The 26,361-nt window shown below is 60.4% G+C and overlaps 2 protein-coding genes across 3 annotated transcripts; both read right to left on the bottom strand.

Moving 5' to 3' along the window:
• Window positions 1-1,191: 1,191 nt before the first annotated feature.
• NT5C1A (5'-nucleotidase, cytosolic IA) lies at window positions 1,192-12,990 on the bottom strand. The gene is made up of 6 exons (XM_059830930.1): window positions 12,871-12,990; window positions 6,594-6,761; window positions 5,632-5,761; window positions 5,191-5,313; window positions 4,559-4,743; window positions 1,192-4,278 (listed from the first exon to the last, which is right to left on the bottom strand). Exons 1-6 carry the CDS (start codon window positions 12,973-12,975, stop codon window positions 3,913-3,915), a joined length of 1,077 nt encoding a protein of 358 aa, XP_059686913.1. The 5' UTR covers window positions 12,976-12,990; the 3' UTR covers window positions 1,192-3,912.
• A 2,224-nt stretch (window positions 12,991-15,214) lies between these two features.
• On the bottom strand, window positions 15,215-17,391 carry HPCAL4 (hippocalcin like 4). Of its 2 annotated transcripts, XM_009821788.2 has the most exons (3): window positions 17,230-17,391; window positions 16,871-17,086; window positions 15,215-16,596 (listed from the first exon to the last, which is right to left on the bottom strand). In XM_009821788.2, the coding sequence occupies exons 1-3, from the start codon at window positions 17,389-17,391 to the stop codon at window positions 16,399-16,401; spliced, it is 576 nt and encodes a 191-aa protein (XP_009820090.1). In that variant the 3' UTR covers window positions 15,215-16,398. The 2 variants fall into 2 exon arrangements, with proteins under 2 accessions (XP_009820090.1, XP_009820091.1); XM_009821789.2 differs by lacking the exon at window positions 16,871-17,086.
• Between the last annotated feature and the right edge of the window lie 8,970 nt (window positions 17,392-26,361).

The following is a 26,361-nucleotide window of genomic DNA, read 5'->3' on the forward strand; positions in this document are numbered from 1 at the left end:
TTTGTCATCAAAAGCTGTTCTTGCTATTCAACGGCCACGATTACCTTGTGAACATCTGCGCTGACAATAGCTGAGTGGCAGCATAATTCTCCATCAGCTCTTCCTCCGCTTTCTCCTCCTCCACGTTCTTTATTTTAAAGCACACTCATTGCAAAACCCTTCGATGCCCGATGAAGGAAAAAGCTCAGAAAACAGGCAACAGAACCAAAACCCAGGCATGCAGCAAACCAAGACCTCACAGACCCAACTGCACAAACCTCCCCCTTCCCTCCCTGCATGGCCTTGGCCCATGTCTCTCCGTGACCCGTTGGCTCCTTGGCCCCAGTGCCAACGCTGGTCCCCAAGAGCAAGTCATGGGCTTGGGGTGGTCTTTGCAGGAACATCAGAGCCAGCTCTTGGCTTTGGCACGGACATCCTGACCTCTCAGGGCTGGGTGGGCCTACCTGGACTTTCACTGGTGCAACATGGGCCTTATCAGTGCTGAAGTTTGATTTTTTTTTTTTTTCTCCCTCCAGGCATCTGGTGGAAGAACATGCAGGATTGGGGATGAGCGTGGGGAAGGCATCCCAGCGACAAGGCTGCATGAGAATGCCCTCCTCCAAAGTCCCTTAAATGAACACCCATAGCAGAGATGCTGCCCTGGGGCCTATGGACATTCCTTGGCTATATTTGGTGGCGGATGAAGAATTTGTTGCTTCCCCTTAACCCATCTGTTCTCCTTATTGGCAGGGAGGAGCTAACACCAGAACTGCAGTGTCACTATTCGGATAAACCCTGTACTTCAGCAGCAATAAATCTCCTCTAAAAAGCTTTTGCTGCCTCCCACCTGTTGGCTGGGAGAAGATCAAGTTGACAAAAGTCTTCTGCCAAATTGTATTTTTATCCAGGACTTCATCATGAGTCCAGGTTACAATAAAAGCCTGTTCACAAAGCAGAGGGAGGTAGCTGTATCACAGCACATCTCCCAACTCTGGAATCCCACCTCTCCCAGACGCCTCCAATTCCCAGGTAGCTGCTTTTATTACGTTTTCTGAATTCCCTTAAACCTCGAAAGGCCCTTTTTCTTCTTGTTACCCCCACCCCTTCACCGTAAAACCCAGGAGGTCCCAAGCAGGGACCCCAGACTCTCTTGCTGGGTGCACCAGGGAGCCAAAATACCCATTGTGAGAATGGCAACAGAGAGCGCCGGGCTGGGACCAACACAGTTTATTACAGAAAAACACCCAAAGGGATTTCATTAACATGGCAGTCCATTGACAAGAAAAACCGCCGGAGGACAATGAAGTGAAACCCACAGCAACAACACACAGCGGGGAAAGTCCAGTCGTCAGCCAGCGCAGCACAAGAGGCACAGCCGCACCGGCCCATCGGGGGGGAGATGGTGGCCCATGCAGCCAGTCCTGGGGACCGCATCGCTCCCCCAGCCCGAGGGGCTGGCACGGATGGGCACGCGGGGAAGGTACACAAGCAGCAAATCCACAGCTGCCGGTTGTAGTGATGGAGGAGGAAAAAAAACGTAGGAAGCCACGTGGATAAAAGCAAATGGGACAGCCATTGCAGGAACAGAAAATCCTCCCCCCTCAGGAGGTGCAAAGGGAGGTCTCCCTCACTTGGGGCCCGTTTCCCAAGCCCCACATCTCCCGGCGAGCCCCTAACCTGCCCTGGCAGCAAGAGGACCCTAAGCAGAGTCACTAAAACTCCTGCCTGCACCGTGCCCCTGCCCCCGGGCTCGCACCCAGCTCCCTGTGCATCCCAGGGCCCGGAACGGCAGCAGTGAAAGCTGCTGAGATCCAGGGCCCTGCCCCAAAACCACAACCCATTGCTTCCCTGCAGCTAACAGCACCTTCAGACAGGGCATCTCCACCTGCACAGCCAACACCCCTCATCCTCCACGGCAGCCGGTGCAAGCACCCATCCCCAGTGGCTGTGCTTGCACCCTGTGGCCGATCCCACCAGCACCCTGCCCTGGCCGGGGGTGCCCAAGGGCTTCCCGACAACCCTATTCCTTTTGCTCCCGGGCTGGTGGGAGGCCCCGGTGCAGCCCGTTTGTGAGCTGGGCTTGGCTGGGCTTCCACGATGCGATCTTCAGGAACCACCTTGGAGATGTTTACTGGGAAGCCAGGCTGTTCTCTCCCTCCCCGCTGCCAAAAGGGTCTCCGAGATACAGTTCAGATCCCAATATCTGGGCTTCACATTAAAAAGACGAGACCTTTTTATAAACCTGTATATTAGTAGATGTGTTACTGAGATATTCATTTCTTTCAAGACTTCATTTGGATTTTAGACCTTCCTCTAAGGTGCTTGTCACACCCAGATGTGACAAATTAACAGTCTGTCAAAGTTAAATAGTTTGGGGGGGGAAAAAGTGCTTTTCACTGCTATGAGAAAACAGTCTCTCGAGCCACCGAAGGCATCCCTAGCTTGTTTATATATTCGTTAAAAGTGCAATAACTCGAGCTCTAGCCTCGCTGTCGGGAAGGGCTGAGCTGTTTTAGCTGAAACCTCCCTGCAAAGCCGAGCCAGAGGCAGACACATACCTCGGAAAACTTCAGCCCATGGAGTTGGTGTTTGTAGAAAACCACTATCTGATAACACTGGACATCCTTCGTGCCCAGCCGTGGGGTGTACTGCCTAAAGAAAAAAAAAAAAAAAAAAAAGAAAAAAACCACAAGAAAGAAGTAATCTTTAAATTTTTCTCTTAAGAATGTCCTTTGGCACAGGGCTTTGTGCAGAAAGGTCAGTGTGATTTTCACACTGATTTCGGAGAAGCTCTCCAACCGATTCCTCTCCCTGTTTTTTAATCGGAGATTTGGTTCTCTCTCACAGCATCACTAGCAGAGGTGTCTATTTTAGGAAACACCAGCGGTTTTAAGAAGCTGAGGAGAAAAAGATTATCAACTCATATGGGCTCAGCCTAGAAAGGGGAAAAAAAAAATTCCTTTAATTAAAACCCCCAGGCTGAAATTCTCTGCAGATTCACCTAAATGGACTTCAAATGATGTCCCTAATATATTAGGCCCTGCTTTTAACTTAATCCAAGCCCTAGGCATGTATCTGCGGACCCTGGACGGCTCACACAAGAGCTGGGCTTTGGATGCCTCACTGAGATTATTATTCTTAAGTGCTAACTCACGCAACTGTGAAACCCAAATTTAAAAACCTGGGCCAACAATACACTAGCCCAAAGCTCCAAGCAGGAAACAGCATTTCTGGTTTGTTTTTTTTTTTAAATATATATATATATATGTAAAAAAAGGTGTTTGTTTCTATTTTTCCAAATTTTAGTGCATGAAAAGAAACCTGTTCAGCTGAGAAAATCTTGGTGAAGGGACAAAGACGTGAAAGATTTTCTAGTTGGGGAGCAGGAGCTGGGTCTGTAAAGGAACAATATTATGGTTTAATTTTAGTTAAAAGGGACAATATTTTGTTTCAAAGCTGCAAGAAGGGTTTTTGTGTGCTCCCAACTTTCCGGTTCAACAGATCAGCCTGAACATTTGCTTCGTAAATCAAAGGCTTTGGGAATTACCTGGGGTTTTAAAGAAACACCAATAGGTTAAACCTGCCTGGCACAAACAGTCCACAGAAGGTGAGATCCATCCTCGAGGGATTTTGCTTAAAGCAAGTGCAGAGTGCGGATGAATGGGAAACGGCTCGTGGGGCTGCCCCGGGAGCCTCCGGCCCCACGAGGAATGGGGACGACGCCACAACATTGCAACAAATACAGAGGCGAGAAGAAGCCTTTTGTCACCCCCCTCCTCCCTCCGTGCCCCCGACAAGGCTCCCGCTGGGGAACAACCTCGCGCTCGCCAGGGCAAACGCTCTCGGCCTTGCAGCCCACAACCCAGGTCGGAGCGTGGTGCACGGGGTGAAGTCTGTGCCGCGTGCCGGGGGCCGCGGGATCAGCCAGCTCCGCTACTTGCTGTTCGGGGTTTGCTTCTCCTGCGCCGGCTGCTTGTGCTTCTGGGCAATGCCGTAGGGGACGTGGGCAGCGACGGTGCCCATTTCCTTGGCTCCCTCCACGTGGAACATCTGGTCATCGAAGAAGATGTGAGGACGGATCTTCTTCAGCAGCGGCCCCTTGGGAGCGCCGGCCAGGAACAAAGCCTCATCCGTCTCCAGGCCCCAGCTACGCAGAGTCTTTAGGGCCCGGGCTCCCGAGCTGGCCGCGCTCCTGGCAGTGACCAAGTAGGTGCGAATGGGACACTCCATCCTCAGCCCCTTGGAATAGAACTTCTTCTGCAGCTTCCCCAGGGCCTCCAGGAAGCCCTTCAGGGGTCCCTGCCAAAGCAAGAAGAAACCATCACTTTCCAGACCTCCACACTATCCCTTCCGCCAGGCACCCAGTCCCAGCAGAGCCAGACGTGCTGGCCAAGCCCTTCTCCCCGTGAGTCCCCAGAAATGCCAGCGAGGGGCCAGCCGCAGCCATCCCGTGGGCCAGGCTGCTGACCACCCCATCCCACACTCCACATGCCGACCCCTGGCTTGTTCCCAGAGGCGGGAGCATCCCTGCGGGCTGTCTCTCTCCCAGAGGCTTTTTCCGGCTGCACCCCAGCACTACCTGTGCCAGAGGCTTGTTCTCATGAGCCTTTTCATGCTCAAAGAACATGTCCAAGCCGTGAGCCTTCACGATCTGCTCCGACTCATCGGAGAAAAGCACGGCGTCACCATCAAATGCCACCCGCAGCTGGTTCTCCGACACCTCCAGGTCTTTGCTGGGGCTGAAGATGGTGGCTGCAGCGATCCCTGTGGAGGTAAAGCGTGAGGCAAGAGGTGGCAGTTACCCAAGGACCTGGCCCCATGGCTTATCCGTTAAGGAGCAGAGGAAAGCACGATGGGCTGGAAGCAAACACTGCAAGGAAATGCACGCACCCCGCGTGCCTGCAGGTTGGCCCCAAAACCTTTTACAGCAAAAACAAATCCCCAGATGACAAACCTCCCTTTGCATACAGGAATTAATGGGGAAAAACAGTGCCTTTGCCTTGGAAGAGCTGCAGAGCTCGAGGAAAGCCTTATTTCTACGGAAACTAGAGGCTCTTTGGAGCATCAAGGATGGGATGTGGCACAAGGCAGAGCCTAGCTGCACATCGACATAGGGACAGGGCCATTGGAGCTATTGCTCCCGGCACCAACCCCCTGAGGGCTCCAGGCTCCCCCCGCTGCCCCCCCCCCCAAGCTGGACCCCAGACTCACCCTCTTCAATGGCCCCACTCACTTTCTCGGCGTCAGAGGAGAGGTAGAGGTTGGTGTGATAGGCCTTGAGGTAACAGATGGGGCTGTTCCCTCCCGTCATGCAGAACCTCTCGATGAACAGATCTGAGGGCAGATGGACCCTGGGGTGAGCCTGACTGCCCCCCAAACAAGCCTTGACGCTGCTCCCCCGTGGCTTCCCAAGAGTCAGCAGGATGGGGGCTAATTTCGGTACTGCCGTTGGACAGCACGGCCGGCAGCCAGAACATCCTCACCACCAGCCAACTTCCACTCAAAGCCCAGGAAATTTGGGAGAAGTGGGCTCAGCGTGTGGTTTGGAGGAAGAGACAGGAGAAAGCATCTCCTTATCTCGCTGCCAAGCAGTAACACCCTGCCCAAAAGCCGGCAGCACCCACGCAAAGGACAGCTTCGCTCTCAGCTTACCGTAGTGGTTGATGCTGTTGATCAAGCGAACCCCAACCTGGGCATGGTTGTTGGTCATGAGGACGATGTCGAAGAGCTCCTCACTGTCGGGGTAGAGCTCGCGCAACTGCGTGTTCACCGCTTCCAGCGCCTGCAGCACCCCAGGGCGAGGGGGGGTGTCAGCGAGCCCCAGGCATGGCCCTGACCCCCTTCTCACTGAGCAAAACACTTCTGTTCACCAAAACCAGGGATCTGGCCCGACCCCAACTACACCCTGAGCCAAGCTGACATCAGCAAGCAGCTTTAGCTGGGAAAAAAAGACTTATTTTGGGGAAAAAAACATATATAACTACTCTTTTCAAATACAAAAGGTTTCAAGTTTTCTTTAGGAGATGAGAATAAATTAGCTCAAAGTTACAGATAAGCTTTTCAAGCAATCAGAAACAGAACAAGTCTCTCCTCACCAAGTGGATTAGTTTATTCATTGGGAACGGGCAAGAGATTGCTTCAGTGAGGGCCAGCACACAAAATTGCACTAAATCCAGTGGAACTGAGGCAGAAATTGGAAAATATTTTTAAAGTTCAAAATGCCTCATTTCAACATGTCAAAATTAGAAATTGGCCAACTCTGTAGCAAGGCTAAATTCAGCCAATTTAAAAGAATAAATAAATTGTAATAATAAAAAAAAAATTATGAGAATTCCCTAAAGGGAAACTTTAAATATGATCCAAAGAGATGATTTCTCCAATTCTTGGGCTCAGCTGCCAATTTGGAAAATTCAACGTTTCCTCAGTCCTGGAAGAAGCACATCACTTGCCGGGAGGATTATTTGACCTCTGTTTGCTCTGTGTCTACATCCCTTCTGCCACGCTGCTCATTTCCCACCCCTTCCCCACCCAAGCACCCCATAGCACTCCCCTCTCCCCAGAACTTCTGGGTCAGGACCCCAGTGCAGATTCAGCTTAGGCAGGTGGATGCTCACCTTGACGAAGGGGAAGGCAGCCCCAGGGAGGAAGGGCTCATTCTCATGGTCCAGCTGGTATTTCACATACGCCTCCACCCCTTGCTCGTTGTAAATCTTCTGCTCCTCCTCCATGCGGAAAAGCGCTCGCGACGACACCGCGATGGTGATGGCGTTCTCGGGCTTTGGCTGCAGGGAAAGGGAGAAAATGGGGAGGCAGCCCCTGCACCCGGTCCCGCTGCCCGAGAAGGCATCTGTTAACTTTCAGCATGAAAGGCCACGGGCTGGATGACACCTCCATAGCGATTCGGAGGGTAATGGGGCAGCTGCAACGCTGATCTTCCAATGCTCCAACAAATGAAGCCCTGATGCACCGTCCCCACACATTTGGGATACCCGAGAGCCTTTTTTTGCTGCTCGCACCATGCCCAAGCCCTCCCACGGCAAACAGGCTCCCAGGACCCATCCAGACCCAACGTGCTACCCCAGGAGAACCTCTCAACCCCATGCAGAAGGAATTTATGTGGCTTTTCCCCCCCAGCCAGGAAAAACCACACGCTGCGGCTCGGCCAGATCCACACTCCCACGATGCTGTCCAGATGTGACAAACAACCCGTGCCAGCTCAGCTTATAAAAACACTTGATATAGTTATTGTGGGCGGAAACATGACAAACAGGTGGTGCAAGCAATGATTTATGAGTCATTATTATTAATGTTCGAGGGCTTGATCCAAAAATCCACTGAAGTCAACAAGGGGCCTCTAGCGAGGACTTGGCAGCGAGAGAGGGGACACCGGGAAAGTCAATCTCATCTTGACCCCCACCCGTCCTCCCTCTCCCCTTGGAGGGCAGAAGGGTGCTAATCCCCATCACTCACTTGGAAGCATGAAAGCAAATTCATTACTGGTGGCCATTTGCCATTCGCTCTCCCAGGAGAGCGAATGCTAAGGAAGGGCAGTGGTGCAGGCAGCCGTCCCCAGCAGACTCTGCCTGCAGCGAGTCCTGGGAGCGGGACAGGGCTTGGGGGCTCACACGGGGAACGCTCCCCGGGAGCCGGGAGCAATCCCAGCCCACGCGCTCTCTGGCTGCGCTCAGGGATGCATCTCCGCAGGGAGCCTGCGAAATCCAGGCCGCCAACACTTCAGAAACACCTCACCCTCAGCTCCTCCTTGATTTCCAGCATCCTCGGTGATTTCCAGGATCCTCGTGTAGCAAGCTGCCCCGTGAGTAATCCTCCGGCAATGCTGTTTGCCCAGGGGCAGGACAGCGCCTTCGCCAGCCGCTCCGCACACCCAGGTGCTCCAAAGTTCAAGCTCCCACCCTGCCTAGGGCTGAGTTTTACAGGAACAGCAGCCTGGCCAGGACAAGGTACCCCATCCGCACTGGGGATCTTCACTCCCTGCAGGGCTGGGCCTGCCCTGGGGCTCGCTCTGCCCCCAACCTGGCCCCGCTGATCCTGCCCAGCACCGAGACGCACCCAGGAATGAGTCAATGGCAGCCCCATGCCATTCCCAGCACCGCACCCCGCCCCGTAAGCGGTGCCCGGGGCCAGCCCGGCAGTGCAGTCGGTCCCAGACACCTCTCCGAGGCCGCATCAGTACCCAAAATCCCCAGCAAGCAGATTAAGCAGTGGGCGATTAGGACTAGACACAGATAAGCTCAGGCTGAGAACATCACTGCGGCCAGAGGGATCCCTTTCCCACGGCGTTTGCAGAGAAATAAGGTCGCATTTGGAAGCGGCTCTTTTGAGAGAGCAGCTGAACAACTCCCAGGACACGCAGGATCACCCAGGTCCACGCAGAAGCTCATCAGCGACACCAGCAGCGCTCCCCCAAGTGAGCCACAGCCAGGTCTCCACCTTACGTTTAGCTACCCCGGTGGGTGTTAGCTATTAACTTGTCATGGGCCGAGTCTCAGCACTCCAACTCATTAATTAATAACTCTGGTGTCATGGGCCATTTATTAGCTGAAAATATTAATAACTATTAAAGGTCTTGGGACATCCAGCCATTAGCCTTCAGCAAGGAGTCCTGCTGCTCCCGAGTCCCTGCAGCGCTGGGTTATTTATCCGGGTACGTAGGAGAGCTGCCAAGCGTTTGCTCCCCGCTCCTGGTCGCCGACGGACCGCAGGGCAGAGCATCCTCCACAGCCAGCCCCGCAGAATGATCCCCAGCAGAGAAAGTAGGTCAGCAGCACGCACAGCACAGAGTTCAAGGGAGTGAGATGCGTGTGCGGGGCCATAAGCCGAGCCTAGCTGGGTGCCCAGCCTGAATTTGCATCTCCATCTCCCCTGCGGCACACACCTTGCACCCAGCAGGTGCCCAGAGCGCAGGCATCTTGCGCAACGGCAACAGGCTGCTCAAGGTCCCTTCCCTGCCATTTAAAGGCACCAGCCTCCAGGAGGTTAATTTAAGAGGTAATAAACACAGCAATAAAAATAACCGTAAGCTTGGGGCCCTAACTCTGCCCCAGCGCGGGCTGCTGGAGCCCCAGCTGCCGGCAGGGGGGAAGCCCAGCCTCCGGGAATGGGACCTGCTGGATCCTGTTCACTCCTGCCAAGGAAGATCCGCACCTTTGGAGTACTTTGCGCAGGAAGGTCTCACCTGGGCGCTAACGCAGCTCCCCGCTCCGGCTGGGCTGGAACAGCCCTGCTGTTCTCTGGGAAATGCTGACATTTGAAAAATAAAGCAATTCTGCTCTGCGAGGAGGGAGCTGCATTTTGACATTTCTTTGAAGTGGAGGTTCCATTTGGAAGCGTTCCCTCCTCAGGGTTGTTTAGATGCTTCTCCATCCCCACTAGTACTGCAGATGATCATTACTACATTCAAAAACGGGCACTACAGGAACCACAGCACCTCAAATCCCCCCTCAGAGCGCTATGAACAACCCAACAAACCCCACTTTGCCTTGAAACATCACAATTTTGGGGGAAAACACCCTTCATTTTTTAAAGGAAGCGTGTGCGTGGGAGAGGTCCCGCTCACAGTCCTCGCTGGGATGCATTTAGTCCCACGAGCTGTGGTGGAGCCTGCACAGCACCCAATCCCAACACAGCCTCCTGCTCCGGCTGCCCCAGCGGGTTTGGGAACTCTGAATGACAAACCCTGTTTTACCCTCAGAGCAGCATCCAAGGTCGGCCAAGGTCGATTAAAGCTCATCATCCAACACAAGCCCCGGAAGCAGCTGGGGGGCTCTGCTCAGCCGAATCCAAGCGAATTTGCTGCCTGGGGATTCATGGTGAGCTCCTCTCCCTTTCTCCCCTCCCAAGGGAAGGTCAGATCCAGCCCCATCCTGAACATCAATTAATAATGTGTTTAACAGAAGTGCGAGCAGAGCAGCATGGGGGAAGGTCCCATCCCAATCCCAGGTCCATCCCCAGGCTCAGCCGGACAGGAGGGATGACCAGGGACACGTCCTGCCAGCCCAGCCCTCTGAAGAAGAACATCAGCCCTTGGCACAGCCTCCGGTTGGCTCACGAGATCCAAACCCCATCTCAGAAGCATAAGTGACCTTTCCAGCAGGCTCTGGCTCCATAAAGCGCAAAACCCATCCCAGACCCAAACAGCCCAGTTTTGGGGTAAAGATATATTTCAGTAGCGACTGGAAATGGCACATTTTCCTCTGTGGACCCAACAGCTGGCAGGCCTTTAAATCGCCCTCCTAATCGGATGTAAATCCTAAGCAGCCCCCCAAGGATTAGAGGCAGACATTTGGAAATCCCACACGCTCCCGGGATGTGCAGTGGGGCCGTGCCCTTCCACCCACAAGAGCCACAGGTGCCCAGAGTGGCACCCAAGACCAGCGGCTTCACTGCCACCCCTGGAGGCCACCACCGGCTGGCTCTGAGGCAGGAGCCACAGTGGGGACCCCATTCTGCACCCCTTGATCCTTTTGCATTGTCTGGGGCTGAATCTGCTGGACCCACCTTGATCCTAAAAACCCAGAGGAACTCCGGCAGCTCCGGGCACTTCCCTGGATGCTGCAAGACCAAATCCTTGCGGCCAAATTCAAAACTTGGAGGTGAATTCTGGTGTGAGATTCGGTCACCAAAAGGGAAGAGGAAGGGCTTGCTCCAGGGTCAAGCATGGTCCCCACCCCAGCTAAAGCATCCCAAAAACGAGGCACCCTGGTGAGCCGGATGGGTCCCCATGGGTGCAGGGGACTGACAGAGCAGGGGGCGAGCAGGGCGCCCAGAGGAGCGGAGCTAGCAGAAGGCCAGCTCCCACCAACCCAGCCTCTCCTCCCCGCGCGGCGTCACAGGAGAGGCTGAGGGACATTTTCCACATTGCTGAAGAGTGACAGGTCTCATCGCTGACCTCCCCAGCTGGCAGGAGCAAGGCCGGAGCAGGCGTGGGAGCTGGGGCGTGGGAAGAGCGGAGACCCCTGCAAAGCGGGGAGCCCCGTGAGCTGCAGGGACGCCCTGTTAATCCCTTCCCCAGCCAGGAACGGGCTCCCCAGAAACACTCCCCAAAAATCACCCTGCCTCCTGCCATCTTACAGCCCATCTCCAGGGGGGAGCAGCCCCCACAGCTCACGGCTGCTCCCCCACCGGTACCTGCTCCGGCTGGCACAGACATTCGGCTGAGAGGACGGACAGACAGACCCAGCACCCGCAAGGGCGCAGATGGGCGACAGCAAACTCCCATTTCCCGCGTGCAAGAGGGAGCCCTGGGCGGCCGCGAGCCCCCTGCTCGGGATCAGATTAAAGTTCAGGGCAATGGCTGAGATGGTTTTGAGTTTTCCAAACACATTATTTATAATGCAGAAAAGCTCTCTGCAGCCGTCCATCACGGGGCCTGACAGCTGCCTGGCAGCGCAGGGCAACCCAGCTGTGTGCGAGGGCAGCCGAGCTGCCTGGCCGTGGGTCCGGGGCCCCCAGCCTGCCCCGGCGGAGGGGCACGGGGCCAGGCAGGCACCGCAGGCATCGTCCCCAGCCCCGCACGGGTGGATGGCACAGCCTAACTTCAGGGCCTGACAGCCTGGATCTCTCAGCTCTGCCGCTGGTTTGCTGTGCAAGCAAACCACATCACTGCCCTGTGCCTCAGTTTCCCCAGCTGCACAGCGGGCACGCTGATCACCGACCCTGCTGCAAGAAGAGGAAGAGGAGGAGCCTGGGCTGACATCCGCAGGAGTTTGAAAGCATGGCATGAAAGCCAACCGGCTGCATCCCGCCACCAAGCCAAGCTGTCCCTCTCCTCCGGGAAGGGTGAAGGCAGCAGTGCTGCCCGTTGGCAGTGGGTACAGGACCGGGGGCTGCAGCCGCGTCCCCAGTGGGGAAAGCACAGGGGCTGCTCCAAGTTGGGGTCCGCAGAGCGGGGGGCTTGGCCATCTCCCCTCGCCGGAGAGGTCACGTACAGAGCTTTGCCGCGAAAGGTGCCGGCTGCCACGGGGCTCCCGACCTCACCATGGGCAGCACCTCTGCCACAGCCCCACACTTAGGGGGCACCCACAGGCCCGAGGACGGCTATGGCTGGGTGGGCTCGCAGGCTGCAGGGCCAGGGCCAGCTCGTCCCGGGGCACAGCCGCCAGCCCTGCCAGCCCCACGCTGCCGCAGCTATTCTGAGATACGGCAGCACTCCCAGGCGCTCCCATGTTTAAACCCGGCAAGCTCAGCCCTGGTTAGATAACACAGGCTTTCCCTCTAATCTCCCGGAACAGGCGAGCCTGGCAAGGGTGGCTACACCCCTGCGACACCCCACTGCTCCCGGGCAGGGATTCGGCCCCCGGGTTGTCCCCCTGCTCCACCACAGCCACCTCTCCTGTCACTGGCAGGGCCTCCCGCCTTGGTGCAGGGGACAGGCAGCTTATGGGGCACGGAGCCGCTCTGCAAGGGCACCTCAGCCCAGGAGGGACCCGGGAAGACCCCAGGGACCTGCAGGAACCCAGGGAGACCCAAAGGGACTGGGGGGATCTGGAGAGACCCCAGGCAACCACGGGCAACCATGGAGGAGCGGGGGCACCTGGTGAGACCCAGGGCTTCCCCAAGGACCTGGATGGAGACCGGGGCTCAAAGGAAAAACGGAGAGACCCATGGGGACCCCAGGGAACCTGGAGGAGATGAGGCACCCAGAGAGACCCGGAGGGTTCCACAGAGGAACCCAGACAAGATGGGGCACCCAAGAGGACCCCAGAGAACCTGCAGGAGATGAGGCACCCAGAAAGACCCAGGGGGACCTGGAGGAGATGGGGGGGGGGGCGGGGGGGGGGAAGGCACCCAGAGTCGATGGGGCACCCAGAGAGGCCGGTTCCCCTCCGGGGTGGGGAGCGCTACCCGCTTCGGCACCTCGGGGGCTCTCACCGATTTAGGTTTCTTCTTGGGGGCGAGGTTATCGTAGAAAGCCTTGGCCTCCTCCCAGGGCCGCCCCACCGAGCCCGGCGCCCCGGCCGTGCCCGGGGGCTCCATAGCGCGGCGGGTCCGGGGCTCCGTGCGCAGCGGCGGCGGCTCCGTGCGCGGCGGCGGGTCCGCACGTACCGGGAGCTCCCGGAGCGCGCTTTATAAGGCATCCCATGAAGCTCCGGGGTTTCAACCCACCGGGACACGGCTTAACCTCTTCGGGACCGAGCCCGCCCCGCCGCCGCCTCCCCTCCGTGGCCGCCCCCCCCCAATAGCGGGGTGCTGGGGGGGGTGGAGGGCGGAGCGCTCCGCAGCCGCTCCAGGGCAGGGTCAGCCCGGGGGGCTGGAAGCCTCCGGGAGCGCAGGGAAGGGGCTGGGGGAGAAAGGTGCCATCAGCAGAGGGGAGGGCAGGGGGTGAGAGGGCACCCACGGGAGACACCGAGGGTCGTGGGGGTGCGCCCACCCTTGCAAAGCACAGAGCGGCACCCATGCCCGGGGACCGGGCGGCTGGAAGGGTGCAAGGGCGGCCAGCCCCGGGAGCTGGAGGGGAAGGAGCCGTGGCAGCGGCTGCCCGGTGGGTGACAGGCGTGCTCGGGCCCTGCTCCGTGCCAGGGTAACCTGCTAATAACCTGTGCTAGTTATGGAACGGGCGTGGATATTAATTAAGGCTCTTCCCTAGACGTTCCCCCCTGAGTGCTGGTGGGATTGAGGCCAGCCACAGAGCTGCGTGTAGAGCCCAGCTTTCCGCTCGGGCTGAAAACTGCACCACGACCAGCAGCCCCCCACAGCCCCGAGGCCCTTGGGGAGCAGGGAGTGCACCCCAGAGACCAAAAGGCAGCAGCCAGAAAGGACCGAGTGATGGAGGATCCCACCTCGTCTCAGCTGGCACAGGGCAGTGCCCGGGGGGAAAGCTCGCAGAGCCCCAGCAGAAGGGTTTTGCCCAAAGCTCTGTGCCAGCAGCTAAACACCAACCCTCCCTACGGACCACAGCCTCAGGGACACCCGTGTCCCTACCCACGAGACCGATCAAGCACAACCTTGCTTGCGCTGAGGTTCAACCAGGAGAGCAGAGCCAGGGGAAGCTGGGTGCTGGTGAACAGGGCTGGCTTCAGGCTCACCCAGCTGCCTGGATCCCAAACCCTTTGGGATGCCCTTCCGGGAGTTTATCATCATTTCAGCCTCATCAAAGACTCCCTTTCCCCAGGGCTTTTGCAGGTCCCTCCTGGGAAATCCCTGAGCTTCCTTTGGGGTGGCCCCAAGGGAAGCAGGAGCTTTGAGGGCCCCGGGATCACCGAGGCTATTCTCAGAGTCCCCTCTTGAGCTTGAGTTACTGCCCTTTCAGACAGCAGCCCTGGCATGTCCCCAGGCTCCCACACAGCGGGGACAACCTGCCCTGTCCCTCCTTCCCCAGGCACTGCTGAGCTGCACACACACGCACGCTCCCAGAGAGCCCAGGGAGCACGGCAGCCAAACCCAAGGTGCACAGAGCTCTCAGCAGCACTCCTAAAAATACACACACTGCCACGGTTTTGGCATCCTCCCATCTCTGTGCTCAGGTGCTGGCTGCTGCAAGACAGATGAGATGCTGGTGATATGCAAGGTGGAAGCCCAGCCACGCGCTTCCCCGCACGCTGGAGCCAGGCGGGATGGGGTGAGTGGCACCGCGTGGCCAGGCTCATAGCCAGGAGCCAGCGCTGCTGCCCAGGAGCCAGCCCTGCCTGATTAACTACAGAGAAGTGTTTAAAGTTGGGGAGAGCTCCTTAGCAACAGCCACCGTCTCTGCAGGCTGCTGATGGAGAAGAAAGACCAGAGGAAAATATGTGCAGGGAAGATGGGGGTGGAGAAGAGGAGGCTGAGAAGGACAAAGACACAGCAATAGCAGGTCCCAGTTGCTGATGGTGCAGGGATGGGGCCCAGGACAAAGCCACCAGGTCCTCTGGCTATGCCCAACCCTGAATGAAGGGAACAGTCAAGGTCCAGGCTTCTGGTCCACAGAGACCTATTTCCAGCACAGACCAGGGATGTCTGGTCCTATCCCACCCAAGAGATAACATTCCCTTCCCCAAAGCTACCTGCATGGCTGAAGGGTTACACTTTCACCCATCCTCAAGGCTTCCCAGGCTGTGCTCCTTGGAGTGTCACAGGCTCAGATGAAACCCATAAACAATGCTCAGGAGTGCAGTGTTGTCATCTCACTCTCCCCATAGCTGCTGCAGCAGCCAGCTGCCCCCCAATAAGCCATTTGGGGGGAACACCACACATGGGGGACAGTTTATTTTTCCATTAAAAAAATAGATAACAACTTCACCATCTCCTAACAGATATTACAGTCATCAACACCACAACGTGCAGACTAAATACCAATCTGTGACAATATTCCTGTCCTGGGGCAGGAGGGATGGAGGCAGCAGGCTGGGATGGAGGGAGGAAGGAGAGAGACATGTTTCTTGTGGCCTCAGAGCCTTGCCAGGAGGCTCAGCAGGTACAGGACCCATCCACACCTCTCCACAGCCCCAGTCCAGAACCGACCAGTCCCCACAGTAGCAGCAGACACCAGGAGCAGCACCAGGACGTGTCTTCAACACCCACACTCCTGACCTTGCCCCAGGGCAGCCCATGGAGGAGTCCGGCAGTCCCTGCTTTCAATTTGGGACCTCAGGCATCACTTCAATATCCAGGAAGGCCAGAAACTCCACAAAGCATCCAGGATGCTGGCAGGGCAGTTGTGGAGGTGACCACCCACTTGCTCTGGCAGCTCACCCAGATGATGGGGTGGAAGGTGGCTTCAGGGGTCAGACAGGGGTGGCCTTGGACACTTCTGCTCTCCCCTGACATCCCCCGACCGTTCCCAGCAGCAAAAGCAGAGGTGGAAAAGCTAAAGCCAGGCATAGGGAGCCAAGGCAGCAAGCCCTCAGGGAGGGTGCAGCACCCTGCCTGAGCCCCCCAGCACCCTGGGGCCAGCCCTGACCCCTCCAGGCAGCCTTGCAGGGAATTGCCAGTGAAGCAGAGACCAGGGCCAGGACTTGGGACTTTTCAGCCTCCCTGGCAGCATCACAAGCAATGAGGGTGTTCAGCAGAAAGGGGAAAGAGCTGGTTTTAGTTAGGATCAGGAAATGGGCCAGGCAGAGCAGTGGGGGAAAGCAGAGAGAAAGCAGCAGGGATATGGGAGCAGTTGGCCCTGGGGAGCCAGGACACTTGCCACTGGCTGCAGGGAGTCCAGCTCCAGGATGGGAGAGGGTTGATTTGGGGGTAACCTCAAGCCAGCAATACCCAGAGCAGGCTCTACCCATCGAGGGAGAGCTACAGCCCATGGACTGTGGGCTGCCCAGGACACAGCCAGGAGCAGAGGCGGGTGGGTGGCAGGAGGGATGGAGCGTGGCTCACGCCTGGGGCCGAGCGGGCATGGAAGCAACTCAGCAGAAAATGGGGATGGAAACCATCACGGGGAGCAGAGGTTGGCTGCAGCCAGTCCAGCGATGAGCCCCCAGGGCTCTATTTCTGCATGTCGCACTGCAGGAGGAGAACGATGGAGGGGTCGCTCTTCGCTGCCTCCTTGAACTCTTCCAGGGAGATCTGGTCATCCTTGTCCTTGTCCATCTTTGTGAAGATCTTGTCAACACGCTGCTGGGGCGTCAGCCCATCTTGGTTCATCCTCATCATGATCACAGTCCCCACCATCTTGTAAATAGCCTGGAGCAAAAATAGAAGCAAAGTACCATAGTGCGAACCTTAGATGGGCAGAAGGTCCCAGGACAAGGCAGGAGACAGGATTGCTGCTCTACTGGGACCCAGTTAGCTGCTGACATGAGCTAAGCTGCTGCACAGCTACAATCAGGTGCACACCAGGTACCTTTCAGACAAGGCTCTAGGCAGAAAAACTCATTCTTCGGTGCCAAAAGGGACCCAATAGCTGTGAAAAGCCTGGAAAAAACAAGCTACCCCTGCTGATTTTAAGCACCGGTACCTCAATGATCTCCAGCATCTCCAAGCGTGTGATCTTCCCGTCCCCATCCAGGTCATACATCTCAAAGGCCCAGTTGAGTTTCTGCTCAAAGGTGCCCCTGGAGGTGACAGACAGGGCACAGATGAACTCCCTGAAGTCAATGGTCCCATCACCATTCTTGTCGAAGGTGCGGAAAGCGTGCTGGGCAAACTTGGAGGCATCTCCGTAGGGGAAGAACTGCAGGGAGGAGAGAAGAGAGAGATCGAAACGGGGAGGGAGAGCTGAGCATGGAGGCTGCTCCCAAAGCAGCACCCTTGCCCCAGCAGGAGCAGGGTGCTCCAGCCCCACAGGCAGCACTCAGGCCCCTGGCTGGAGCCCACCTTGATGTAGAGCTGCTGGAACTCCTCCAGGTTGAGGATGCCAGTGGGACAGTCTTTGAGGAAGCCCTTGTACCACTGCTTCAGCTCCTGCTCACTGAACTCTGTGCTCCTCACCAGGTCATCCAGCATCTCCGGGGCCAGCTTGCTGCTGTGCTTGCCCATGGCTGCCCCTGGGAGGGAAAACGCACGGCTCCTACACACCGGGCACACGGAGGGCTGCTGCTCCCAGGCCCTCCTCCAGCCCAGCAGCTGGCCGACCCCGCATGCCTCTTCCCCACGCTAGAGCTGATCCACCTGGCTGATGGGTGTCCGTGCACTGTCAAGTGCCATGACAGCGACTGTGGCACCGGGGACAGTGTTGGTGCCCATGCTCAGCTGTAGCCCTTGCTGCTGGAGACGTGCAGGAGCTGGCCCTGGGGCAGCGCGCCAGCGCAGCCAGCAGCATCACCTTCAATCCCCCCATTTCCTAGGCTGGGTCCCTTTGGGCTGCAGAAAAAAACACCTCAAAAAGCAAACGAAGACCCAGAACTCCTCACACAGCCTTTAGCAGGCCATGATGTCCAGCCACCCTCTGTAAGGATGGGACAAAGAGGAGGTAACACGAGTCTGCCATTAAAGCAGGGAAAAACCTCCCTGGCACCCACTTGCAGCATCCAGCCAGCTGCAGCGATGCCCGACCCGCTCCTGGCCAGCCCTTGGTGATGATGGGGTCCGCAGCCAGGCACCCCTCCGCTGCGGGGCAGCCTGCAGCGTGGTGCACTGGAGCGCTGGCAAGCCCGCAGCTGTGTGGGCAGGACGCAGAGCTGCTCTGATACACGCCGTGCCCGCTCCCACGCAGCCTTGGCTGCCGGTGCCGCTCAGCTTGAGCAGCAGATGGTTTGTTGAGAGCTCCTGGAGCTTCTCTCTGCATAGAGAAAGTTGAGTAGAAGTTCACCTGGAGCCCGACCAAGCACCATGTCCCTTCCGAGCATCTGATCTCCTGCCCATGTGGGCTTGGGGGATATGGGGGTACGCTGGGATGGGCACAAGCCTTCCCCCAGCAGCGATGCAGGGCTCCTCACGCTCCCAGCCAGCCCTGCTCCCAGCTAATCCCACAGGCAGAGGCTGCTTCCTGCCCCATGATCCCACCAGCATCTGTCACCATCTGCCACGGCAGCGCTTAACCCACCACCCCTCGGCAGCCAGAGCCGAGGAAACATCCGGACGCCCACGGAGCACAGCGCTTCCCAGCGATCCCCAGCTCAGCTGCAGAGCTACACGAGCCCTCCCAGCACCATGGTCTGGCTCTAAATTGCAGGGACTGATTAATCCCCACCATGTGCTGTGCTCATGTCCTCCTGCGTCTCCCACCAGCCGTGCAGGTGGATGCAGCCTCTCACCTGCACCAGGAGCAGCTTTTCCATAAGGCAACAGCAACGAGGACCTTTGCTAGAAGCACCACACCTCATCCTGCAAGTGAAGCCTTCAAAGAGGCCAGGACTCAAGAAGAGCATCCTTTGGTCCACAGACCTCGCTTCCCCTTTCCGTACAGGACGCAGCACAGGCCACGCCAGGGCAGGGGACAGCAGGGACGGGTGCTGGGGCCAGCAGCCGGAAGGGCCATCGCACGCTTGGCACGAACCGCTCATCTCAAAGCACCAATATCATCATGGGTCACCGGCTGCTGGTCCCAAAACAGGACAGAGGACAGTCGCTACGGGTGTCCCCCCCGGGGCTGCACCCCGGGCAGCGCAGGGCACCCAGCCTCCAGCGCCACCCCAACGGATCGGCACCCCGGGGAGCAGGGAAGGGGCGCAGGACCCAGCCCCAGGATGGATGGGGCGGCCGGGCTGGGGGCAGCAGCACTGGTGGGTGCAGGGGCTGCTCTGCCCACCCGGGGGGCAGCTCCGGGGCACCGGCCCCGACACCCGCTGGAACCGGCTCCCGGGAACAGCGCGGCTCCTGGCACCTGCCCCGACGGCAGCTCCGCACCGGGAAACCGGGTCCCAGCCCCGGGGGGGCGGCGGCGGCTCCGGCCCCGACGGCCCTTACCTGTCGTGCGGTGCAGGCAGGCGGCGGCGGCTCGGCGGGGCACGGAGCCGGTGCCGGTGCCGGTGCCGGAGGGGCCGCGGTCCACCCCGCCGGCTCTGCCCGCGCCGCTCCCGCCCCTCTTGTAGCCGCGGGCCGCCCGCCCCCCCGGCGGCAACGTTCGCCCATTGGCTGGGAGCGCTGTCAGTCAACTGGGAGGGGCCGCGGGGGGGTGCGAGGTGGGATACTGGAGGGGGTACTGGGATGCTGCGAGGGGAAATGGATCTGGGATGCTGGGGGGAAAGTGGAGGGGATGCTGGGGAGGGTGCTGGGACCGGGATGCAGGGGGGATGCTGGGACCGGGATGCAGGGGGGATGCTGGCAGTGGGATGCAGGGGGGATGCTGGGACCAGGATGCAGGGGTGATGCTGGAACCGGGATGCAGGGGGGATGCTGGGACCAGGATGTGGGGGTGATGCTGGGACCGGGATGCAGGGGGGATGCTGGCAGTGGGATGCAGGGGGGATGCTGGCAGTGGGATGCAGGGGGGATGCTGGGACCAGGATGCGGGGGGGATGCTGGGACCGGGATGCAGGGGGGATGCTGGCAGTGGGATGCAGGGGGAGCTGGGTTCAGCACCAGGGATGCTGCCGGCCCTGCCTGCCCGGAGGTGCCTGCCTGGTCCCCAGTCTTGAGCAGAGCCCCTCTGCGCTCCCTGCCCCTCCTGCCACTCTCTGCTTCTGCTTCCCTGCTTCCCCCTCCTCCTCCTCACTCTGCCCTACTCACCAGCCTCTGGCTCCTGTCCCTGGCAATGGCTGATCCCAAAGCATCCCAAAATCCCCTTCCCTTGGTGTGCTTCAGGGCTGGCAGGGGCCAGGAGGAGCCATGCTGCCTGCATCCCCCTGCCAGGCACCCAGCGCAGGGCCCCACGCTGCCTGCACCGAGGGGACACCAGGACACACCTTGGTCCTCCTTGCTGGCCAGAGCCGCAGCTGAAGCGCAGAGGGGAAAGGGCCAAGAAAACCGCTCTGATCTCCAGAACCAAACGTGGAGCATTTCTGTAGTGATCGCTGGTGGCTCTTCCCAGTGACCTTGGCCATCTCGCCGTGACCCCAGTGCCACCCGGCCCTGTCCGCAGCATCCCCTCTGCAGCTGGTGGCCACTGAGCCCAGATGAAGTCTCCATCCAGCCAGGGTTGGTCCCCATCCCAGTCCCCAACGGGGCTGTGGGGTGCTCTGGGGTGCTCTGCCCTTTCCCAGGCTCAGGATCCCCCGACCCAGCCCTGCTCTCGGGTGCACCCACCCTCGCTGCGGAGGTGGCTGCATGAAGCTGCAGAAGCTGCCCCAGCCGGAGGCGAGAGAAGGCTGGTTTACAAAAAGACACAAATATTTGCAGCTGTGTATATGCAGCGGGGCTGCAGGGATCCATCACCCGCCTGTCCCAGGGGCAGGAGGGCTGGGACCTCCCCCATGGCTGGATGTGACATCCCTGTGCCATGCCCTGGTCCGGAGCCAGATCCCCACCCAGGCTGGGGTGATTCAGCCCCATGGCTTTTGGGTCACTCCAGGAGCCTCTGCCGGGCGCTGGGCACATGGTTCTGTCTGGCCCCAAAGCCTCTCCATGAGCCTCCCCGAGAGTGTGGGGGATGAGCCCCCCCGTGCCGGCTGGGCAATCCGCTTCTTACATGGTTAAGTAGAGAAGACGTCAATTAGTGCCACCGCAAACCGCCCGCGCTCAGGGTGCACAGGGCGACTGAAAAATTAATGAGGGCTTAATTGAATCAGCATGGTTGCCAGGGCTGAGGCCAGCACAGCTCAGCTCATGGGACGGGGTGTGTTGAAGGGGCATGGGGTGGCTGGAAGAGGCAAGGGAGCGCCAGGCTGGGGGTGTGACAGGGACGCCCTGAGGACGGGGACAAGGGCGGCTGTGGGGTACTGGGGTGTCCAACTCTTAGGGGCTGCGACACCCTGAGTCCTGGTGCGGGGGAGATGCCCGGGCTCGTGCAGGGCTGGCCGCACTGGTGGTCCCGAGCACACGGGCTGGAGCACTCGGCTGAGCCCAGCACCCAGATCGGGGCACCCCAAGCCCTACCATGAGCCCGGGCTCAACCGGGACATCGACCCTGGGATTGCAGACGGGGCACCAGGCTGTCCGGGGCGGGGGACAGGGACCGGCTCTGCAGACAGCGCTGGCTCCGTGGCAGCCCTTTGCTCCCCGCTCCCGCAGCAGCATCACCCCAGCTCCCTGCCGCGGGGTCCCCGGGGTGCAGAGCTGCCAGGGCCTCACCGGTTCCCAAAAACCTCCTTATCCAGCGAGGATAACGAATGCAAAGGGCTGCAGCTTCCCCCAGCGGCTACGGGCTGCAGCAGCACAGCTTGGGGGGGCTGTGCCCAACGGGGGGACCCTGCAGCCACAGCCCCCCACTGCCTGGGGCCGCTGCAGCCGGACGAGCCCCCCCAAACTGCTGGGAGCCGTGGGGAGCAGGAGTCACCGCTGTGCATCCCGGCCTCCTGACTGCCCTTGTCCTGCTGCACTGCCGGATCGCCCGGCTATGACACCGGCGGGGCTCGGGGCATCGGTAGCTCAGGAGCCCCTCTGTGACCCCCCCACGCTCCTCTCCCGTGAGTGTCCCCACCACACGGTCCTGTGCAGGACCCATCACCCCGGGTGGGGTCAGCTGGGCAGGGCTGGGGACGGGGATGGACACGGTCCCTTCGGGCCAGTGCACAGTGCTCACGGCCAGCGCAACCCCACAAAATCCCCCGTTTTCCAGTGACACACTGGGCAGCAGCCACACGGCCCGAGCACGGGGCTGGTGGGCCACGGGCACATGCTGGGACATCGGGATGGGCTCCGGGTGGCTTCTCCCCTGGCACAGCCCCTCTGTGGGTGGCACATCCACAGGCACGCGTGCCCGGGGGGAACCCGGTGCCAGCGCCGCTGTGGGCAGCGTTTTGGGGTTGAGCTGTGGTTTGCAGAGAGTTTTGGAGCAAAATGGGGATTTCTCACTCACTTGCTCATTTCTTCTGCCGCTCCCTCCCTTCAAGCCACGTATCCTCGCCAGCAGCCTCCGCCTTTCCCCAGCTGCTCGCCATCTCGGAGCAGGTCCCTTCCCTGCCCGCTGCGCCCCAGGGCTGAGGCTTGGTGCCAGGTGCCCTGGCAGCATTGGGGTGCTGAAGGGTGGGCACCCATGCCATGCTTTGCTGCGCAGAAATGCCCTTGTAAAGGAGTGAGGAGCTGCTGTCACCCACGCCGTGTCCCCCAGGACACTGCTGGGTGCCACTGGGCAAGCTGGACCTGGGGTGACCAGAACTCTGGGGGTCCCTCTTGATGTCCCTGCTGGGATGCCCAGCACTGGCCTGGGAAAAGGGGGTGCGAGGTGGAAAAGCAGAAATACTCCAGTTTTGGGGTTCACCACCTGCTTCCTACCTCCCACATCACCCCTGCGGGAACAGCTCTGTCCTGGCATGTGCCATCCAAACCCCTCCTGGTCCCGGTCTGTGGGAAGCTGAGGGGGCTGCCTGGCCAAAATGGGGCTCCCGGGGCATGCGTCTGGTTTGGCTCTGGCTGGGTTCCATGGCTGTCCCCCTCCCCGGAGAGGGGGGGCCGGGGGGAAGCGGTGCCATCCATGGGCTGGGGCAGGAGCAAAGGAAAATCTGGGGCTTCCCTCCCCTTGCTTAGAGCAGGCTGCGGGTGCTCGGGCTGCCGGGGCTGAGCTGGGCTGGCTCTGACAAGGGGCGGGGGGACAAAGGCACCCGCTCGGTGTCACCGCGTCCCCCAAATCCAGGGAGCAGCACCCCAGCAGGACCCGGAGCCCTCGCCCAGGCAGGCCACAGAGGTTTGCCGGCCAGCACGCAAGGGGTTAAGCATCCCTGTCTTCCTCACACTTGAGACGTCACCGTCACCAGTGGCGTGGGGGGGGCCGGGGGGCTATGGTGGTCTTTGTGGTGCATTCGGCAGCTGGCGCAGGGCGGCTCACGCACACGGCGGGCGGCCCTTCCCCGACACCCCGCGCTCCGGCAGCATCCGCAGACAACCGGCAGCCGCCACCGCCTGCCCACGCCTCGAGCTCCCACCGCCACGGTGAGCAAGAGCCGCCACGGGGGACGGGGACAGGGGTGCCACCAGGCCTGAGAGCAGGGTGGGGGGCTGTGGCAGGCACTCACTGTCTCCCCTGGGGACCCAAACCAGTAAGCGGCCCCTCGCAGGGGCCCCTCTTCCCCTTTGCACCCCCAGCCCGCTGCACCCAACGCTTGCCGGGTGCCCCCAGGACTGGGGGTGATGGCATGGGTGCAGCCCCCCCCCCGGGATGCTGCAGCCCCACGGTGGCCCTGGGTGGGTGCGGGTGCATGGCTGGGTGCTCGCCCGCGCTGGCTGGGTGCTGCGGCTCAGCTCCGTGGCAGCCCTGCGGTAAATCCTGCCGCTCGCCCGCAGCCGCAGCGAGGCAGAGGGGAGGCCCCCAGCACCCCGCCGGCCACGCTCGGGGGCTCAGCCCCATGGGGGGACTCGCACCTCCCGCTAGCCAGGGAGGTCCCCAAACTGGGGGGGTGACAGCCCCGGGGGAAGCCCCAACCCAGCCCTGGGCAGGGATGGGGGGGTGCCCTGGCTCATCTTGGGGCAGGATCTGGCCCCGGCACCCGGGTTCCTGGGATAAGGTGTCCCCCGTGAAAAATCCTTCAGGCACCGCGTGTCGGACCCTGCAACGGCTGCGGCGATGCTGGCGCAGGCATGGGTGGGGGGCAGAGGCAGGTGGGGCTCGGCAGCAGCGGTGGGCACCAGGACCAGCACCCAGCGGGCACCCAGTGGGCGGGGGGGGGCCACGGGGTGCAGAGCCAAGCCAAGGGGAAGGGGCACCCACCCCCCAGCCGGGGGTGCGGCACTGCACCAGGCTGCGGTGCCCACAGCGATGCTGCGCTGGCAGCAAAGGGGCACAGCCCCAAAACGGCCCTGGGTGACATGGGGATGGCCTGATCCGGGGTCATTGCTGCCCCTTTGGCGTGGCCAGCCTGGGCACCGCCGGCTGGGGGGGGAGCGATGCTTCTGGGTGCAGGATTTGGCCCTGCCTGGAGGAGGAGAGGGGTTTCACCCCGTCAGCTGGGATGTCACCAGGGAGGTGACACCCGCCACGGGGTCCCCGTGGGGCAGGATGCTTGGGGGGAGCGGGGAGAGGTGGCGAGGCAGGGAGAGGAGCAGGTGCCGGAGCAGGGCTGGGGCACAGGGAGGCCACCGCAGGGAGGGACAAAACCCGGGGCCACCTCGGGTGTGGCTGGGGGGGGGACCCTGCTGCCTCCAGCCCAGCACCCCTCGTGGGCAGCCCTCCTCCAGCAGCGCACCCCTCTGCAAGAGTAGTCCCTGATGGGGTGTCTTTCCTGGTGGATTTGGGGTGAGCGGTTGCCCTGGTTTGGCATGGTGGCGATGGGCAGCCCACGATGGAGGAAGCCCCTCGCCCTCCTCGAGAGTCACCCGGGGAGGGACATGCCGTGGCTCCCAGGGCCAAGGGCCACCACGGGGCATAGGCACCTGGGCCAAGGAAACGGTGCAAATCAGGCACTGAACCTCAAGCAAAGCTGCCCCGCCAGGCCGGGGGGGGCTGCAGCAATCCCCATCCTCCCACCCGGCACCGAACCCCCATGCCACGGCTCAGGCCTCGTGCCAGGGCATCCCCACGCTGGGGACCACGGGGACACGTCTGTGCCCCCTCCCTGGCACAGGCAGAGATCAGCAGTGACAAATCCCAGCCCCGAGCCGCCCGTCAAGGACAACCGTGGCACGGGCACGAGATCGCCTGTACGACGATCACAGCATTTATGCAAATCCCTGAGCGGAGCGGGTGCAAGTCTCCCACCCGTCTGGCTGCTCAGGGCACCCCAGGGCCCCCCCAGCACCATCCCACGGAGCCCAGCACCCCTCCAAAACACCCCAGCACCCAGTGGGACAAACCCTGGGGTCACTGCGCCAGGGCAGCCCTGGATATCTTTATACCCCACCAGGGGGTAGAAGCACCCACCACACGTGGGGAAACTGAGGCAGGGGTGTGCAGAACCTCGCTGTCCCGGCTCCCCCAAAGCAGCTTGTGTTTCGGCATCGGGCTGGTGCATCCCACAGAGCCCCAGTGTAAAACCACTGTTTACCGGGCCCAGGAGGAGGAGGAGAAGAGGAAGGCAGAGCCATCACTGTTGATGCCAAGGGGCTGTGCTGGGGCTGAGTGGGGAGTGCTGGGCTGGGGGGCAGCAGCCCCATCCCAGGCACGAGGCTACCCCATCCCTCCCTGCCGCTGCCGCCTCTTCCAGCTCTCCCTCTCCCATCCCCAGCCATGTTAATTAAACCCAAGTGCTTAATTACAACTTGCTGAATCCCGCAGCTGCTTCCCGGAGCCCGCTAACACTGTGGGGCCAACCCCGGCCCCCCGTATCCCCATAGGAAACGTGGGGGACGGAGGAACCAGGGGAGCATCCCGGTGCCTGCGGGATTTGGGTTGCGTCTCATCAGCGGCATAAAGGGATCTTCATGCAACACACGGAAAAGAGCAAACCCAACCAGCGGCACCGGGAAACTCATCCCAGGGGGGGTCTTGGCCTCTCCAAGGAGGTTGGGGACAGATGGCTTGGCCCCAGGGTTGTCCCCAAGCTGGCAGGACCCCCGAGGGGTGTGGAGGGAAGGGGATGCTCAGCCGGTGCCTGGCGAGCTCCTGGTGACACCGGCTGCTGGAAATAAAAATATAATGGAGGCAAATAAGGTGAAGGCTGGCGGGGGCATGCGGGGCTGTGAGCTGGGGTGGGGGAAGTCAGCGTCCCACTGTGCTTCCCCGCCTGGTCACCCACCAGCGGGTCCCCGGGGTGGGGAGGTGCCCGGCGGGGCAGCCTGACCCTCTCGCCCTCCTGCCCGCAGGTCCCCGCCGGCCCATGAAGTGATTCAGGCGGGTGGCACAGCCCCTGCTCCTGCCGTAGCTGCCGCCGCCACACCGGGCACCGAGGTAAGGACCAGGGGCTGTGGCCATGGGGTGGGTGGGATGCTCCGGTGCAGGCGTCAGACCCCCAAACCGGGTCTGTGGGGCAGAAATCCCAATTGGGGTCCTCCCCTGTCCATGGGGGATGCCCAGCTCTGTCATCTGAAGGGATTGGCACA

The sequence above is a fragment of the Gavia stellata genome, chromosome 29, assembly GCF_030936135.1.
Source record: "Gavia stellata isolate bGavSte3 chromosome 29, bGavSte3.hap2, whole genome shotgun sequence".
In the NCBI taxonomy this organism is placed as follows: domain Eukaryota; kingdom Metazoa; phylum Chordata; class Aves; order Gaviiformes; family Gaviidae; genus Gavia; species Gavia stellata.

What these genes read in the sequence shown, in the direction of transcription:
- NT5C1A (XM_059830930.1), bottom strand. Translation starts at nt 12,975, where the DNA reads ATGGAGCCCCCGGGCACGGCCGGGGCGCCGGGCTCGGTGGGGCGGCCC. An exon ending in CTGCCTTCCCCTTCGTCAAG is followed by an intron (nt 5,762 to 6,593) that starts GTGAGCATCCAC and finishes GGGGTGCTGCAG; the next exon opens with GCGCTGGAAGCGGTGAACAC. An exon ending in AGAACAAGCCTCTGGCACAG is followed by an intron (nt 4,279 to 4,558) that starts GTAGTGCTGGGG and finishes TTGCTTTGGCAG; the next exon opens with GGACCCCTGAAGGGCTTCCT.
- HPCAL4 (XM_009821788.2), bottom strand. Translation starts at nt 17,391, where the DNA reads ATGGGCAAGCACAGCAGCAAGCTGGCCCCGGAGATGCTGGATGACCTG. An exon ending in TCCAGCAGCTCTACATCAAG is followed by an intron (nt 17,087 to 17,229) that starts GTGGGCTCCAGC and finishes TCCTCCCTGCAG; the next exon opens with TTCTTCCCCTACGGAGATGC. An exon ending in AGATGCTGGAGATCATTGAG is followed by an intron (nt 16,597 to 16,870) that starts GTACCGGTGCTT and finishes TTTTTGCTCCAG; the next exon opens with GCTATTTACAAGATGGTGGG.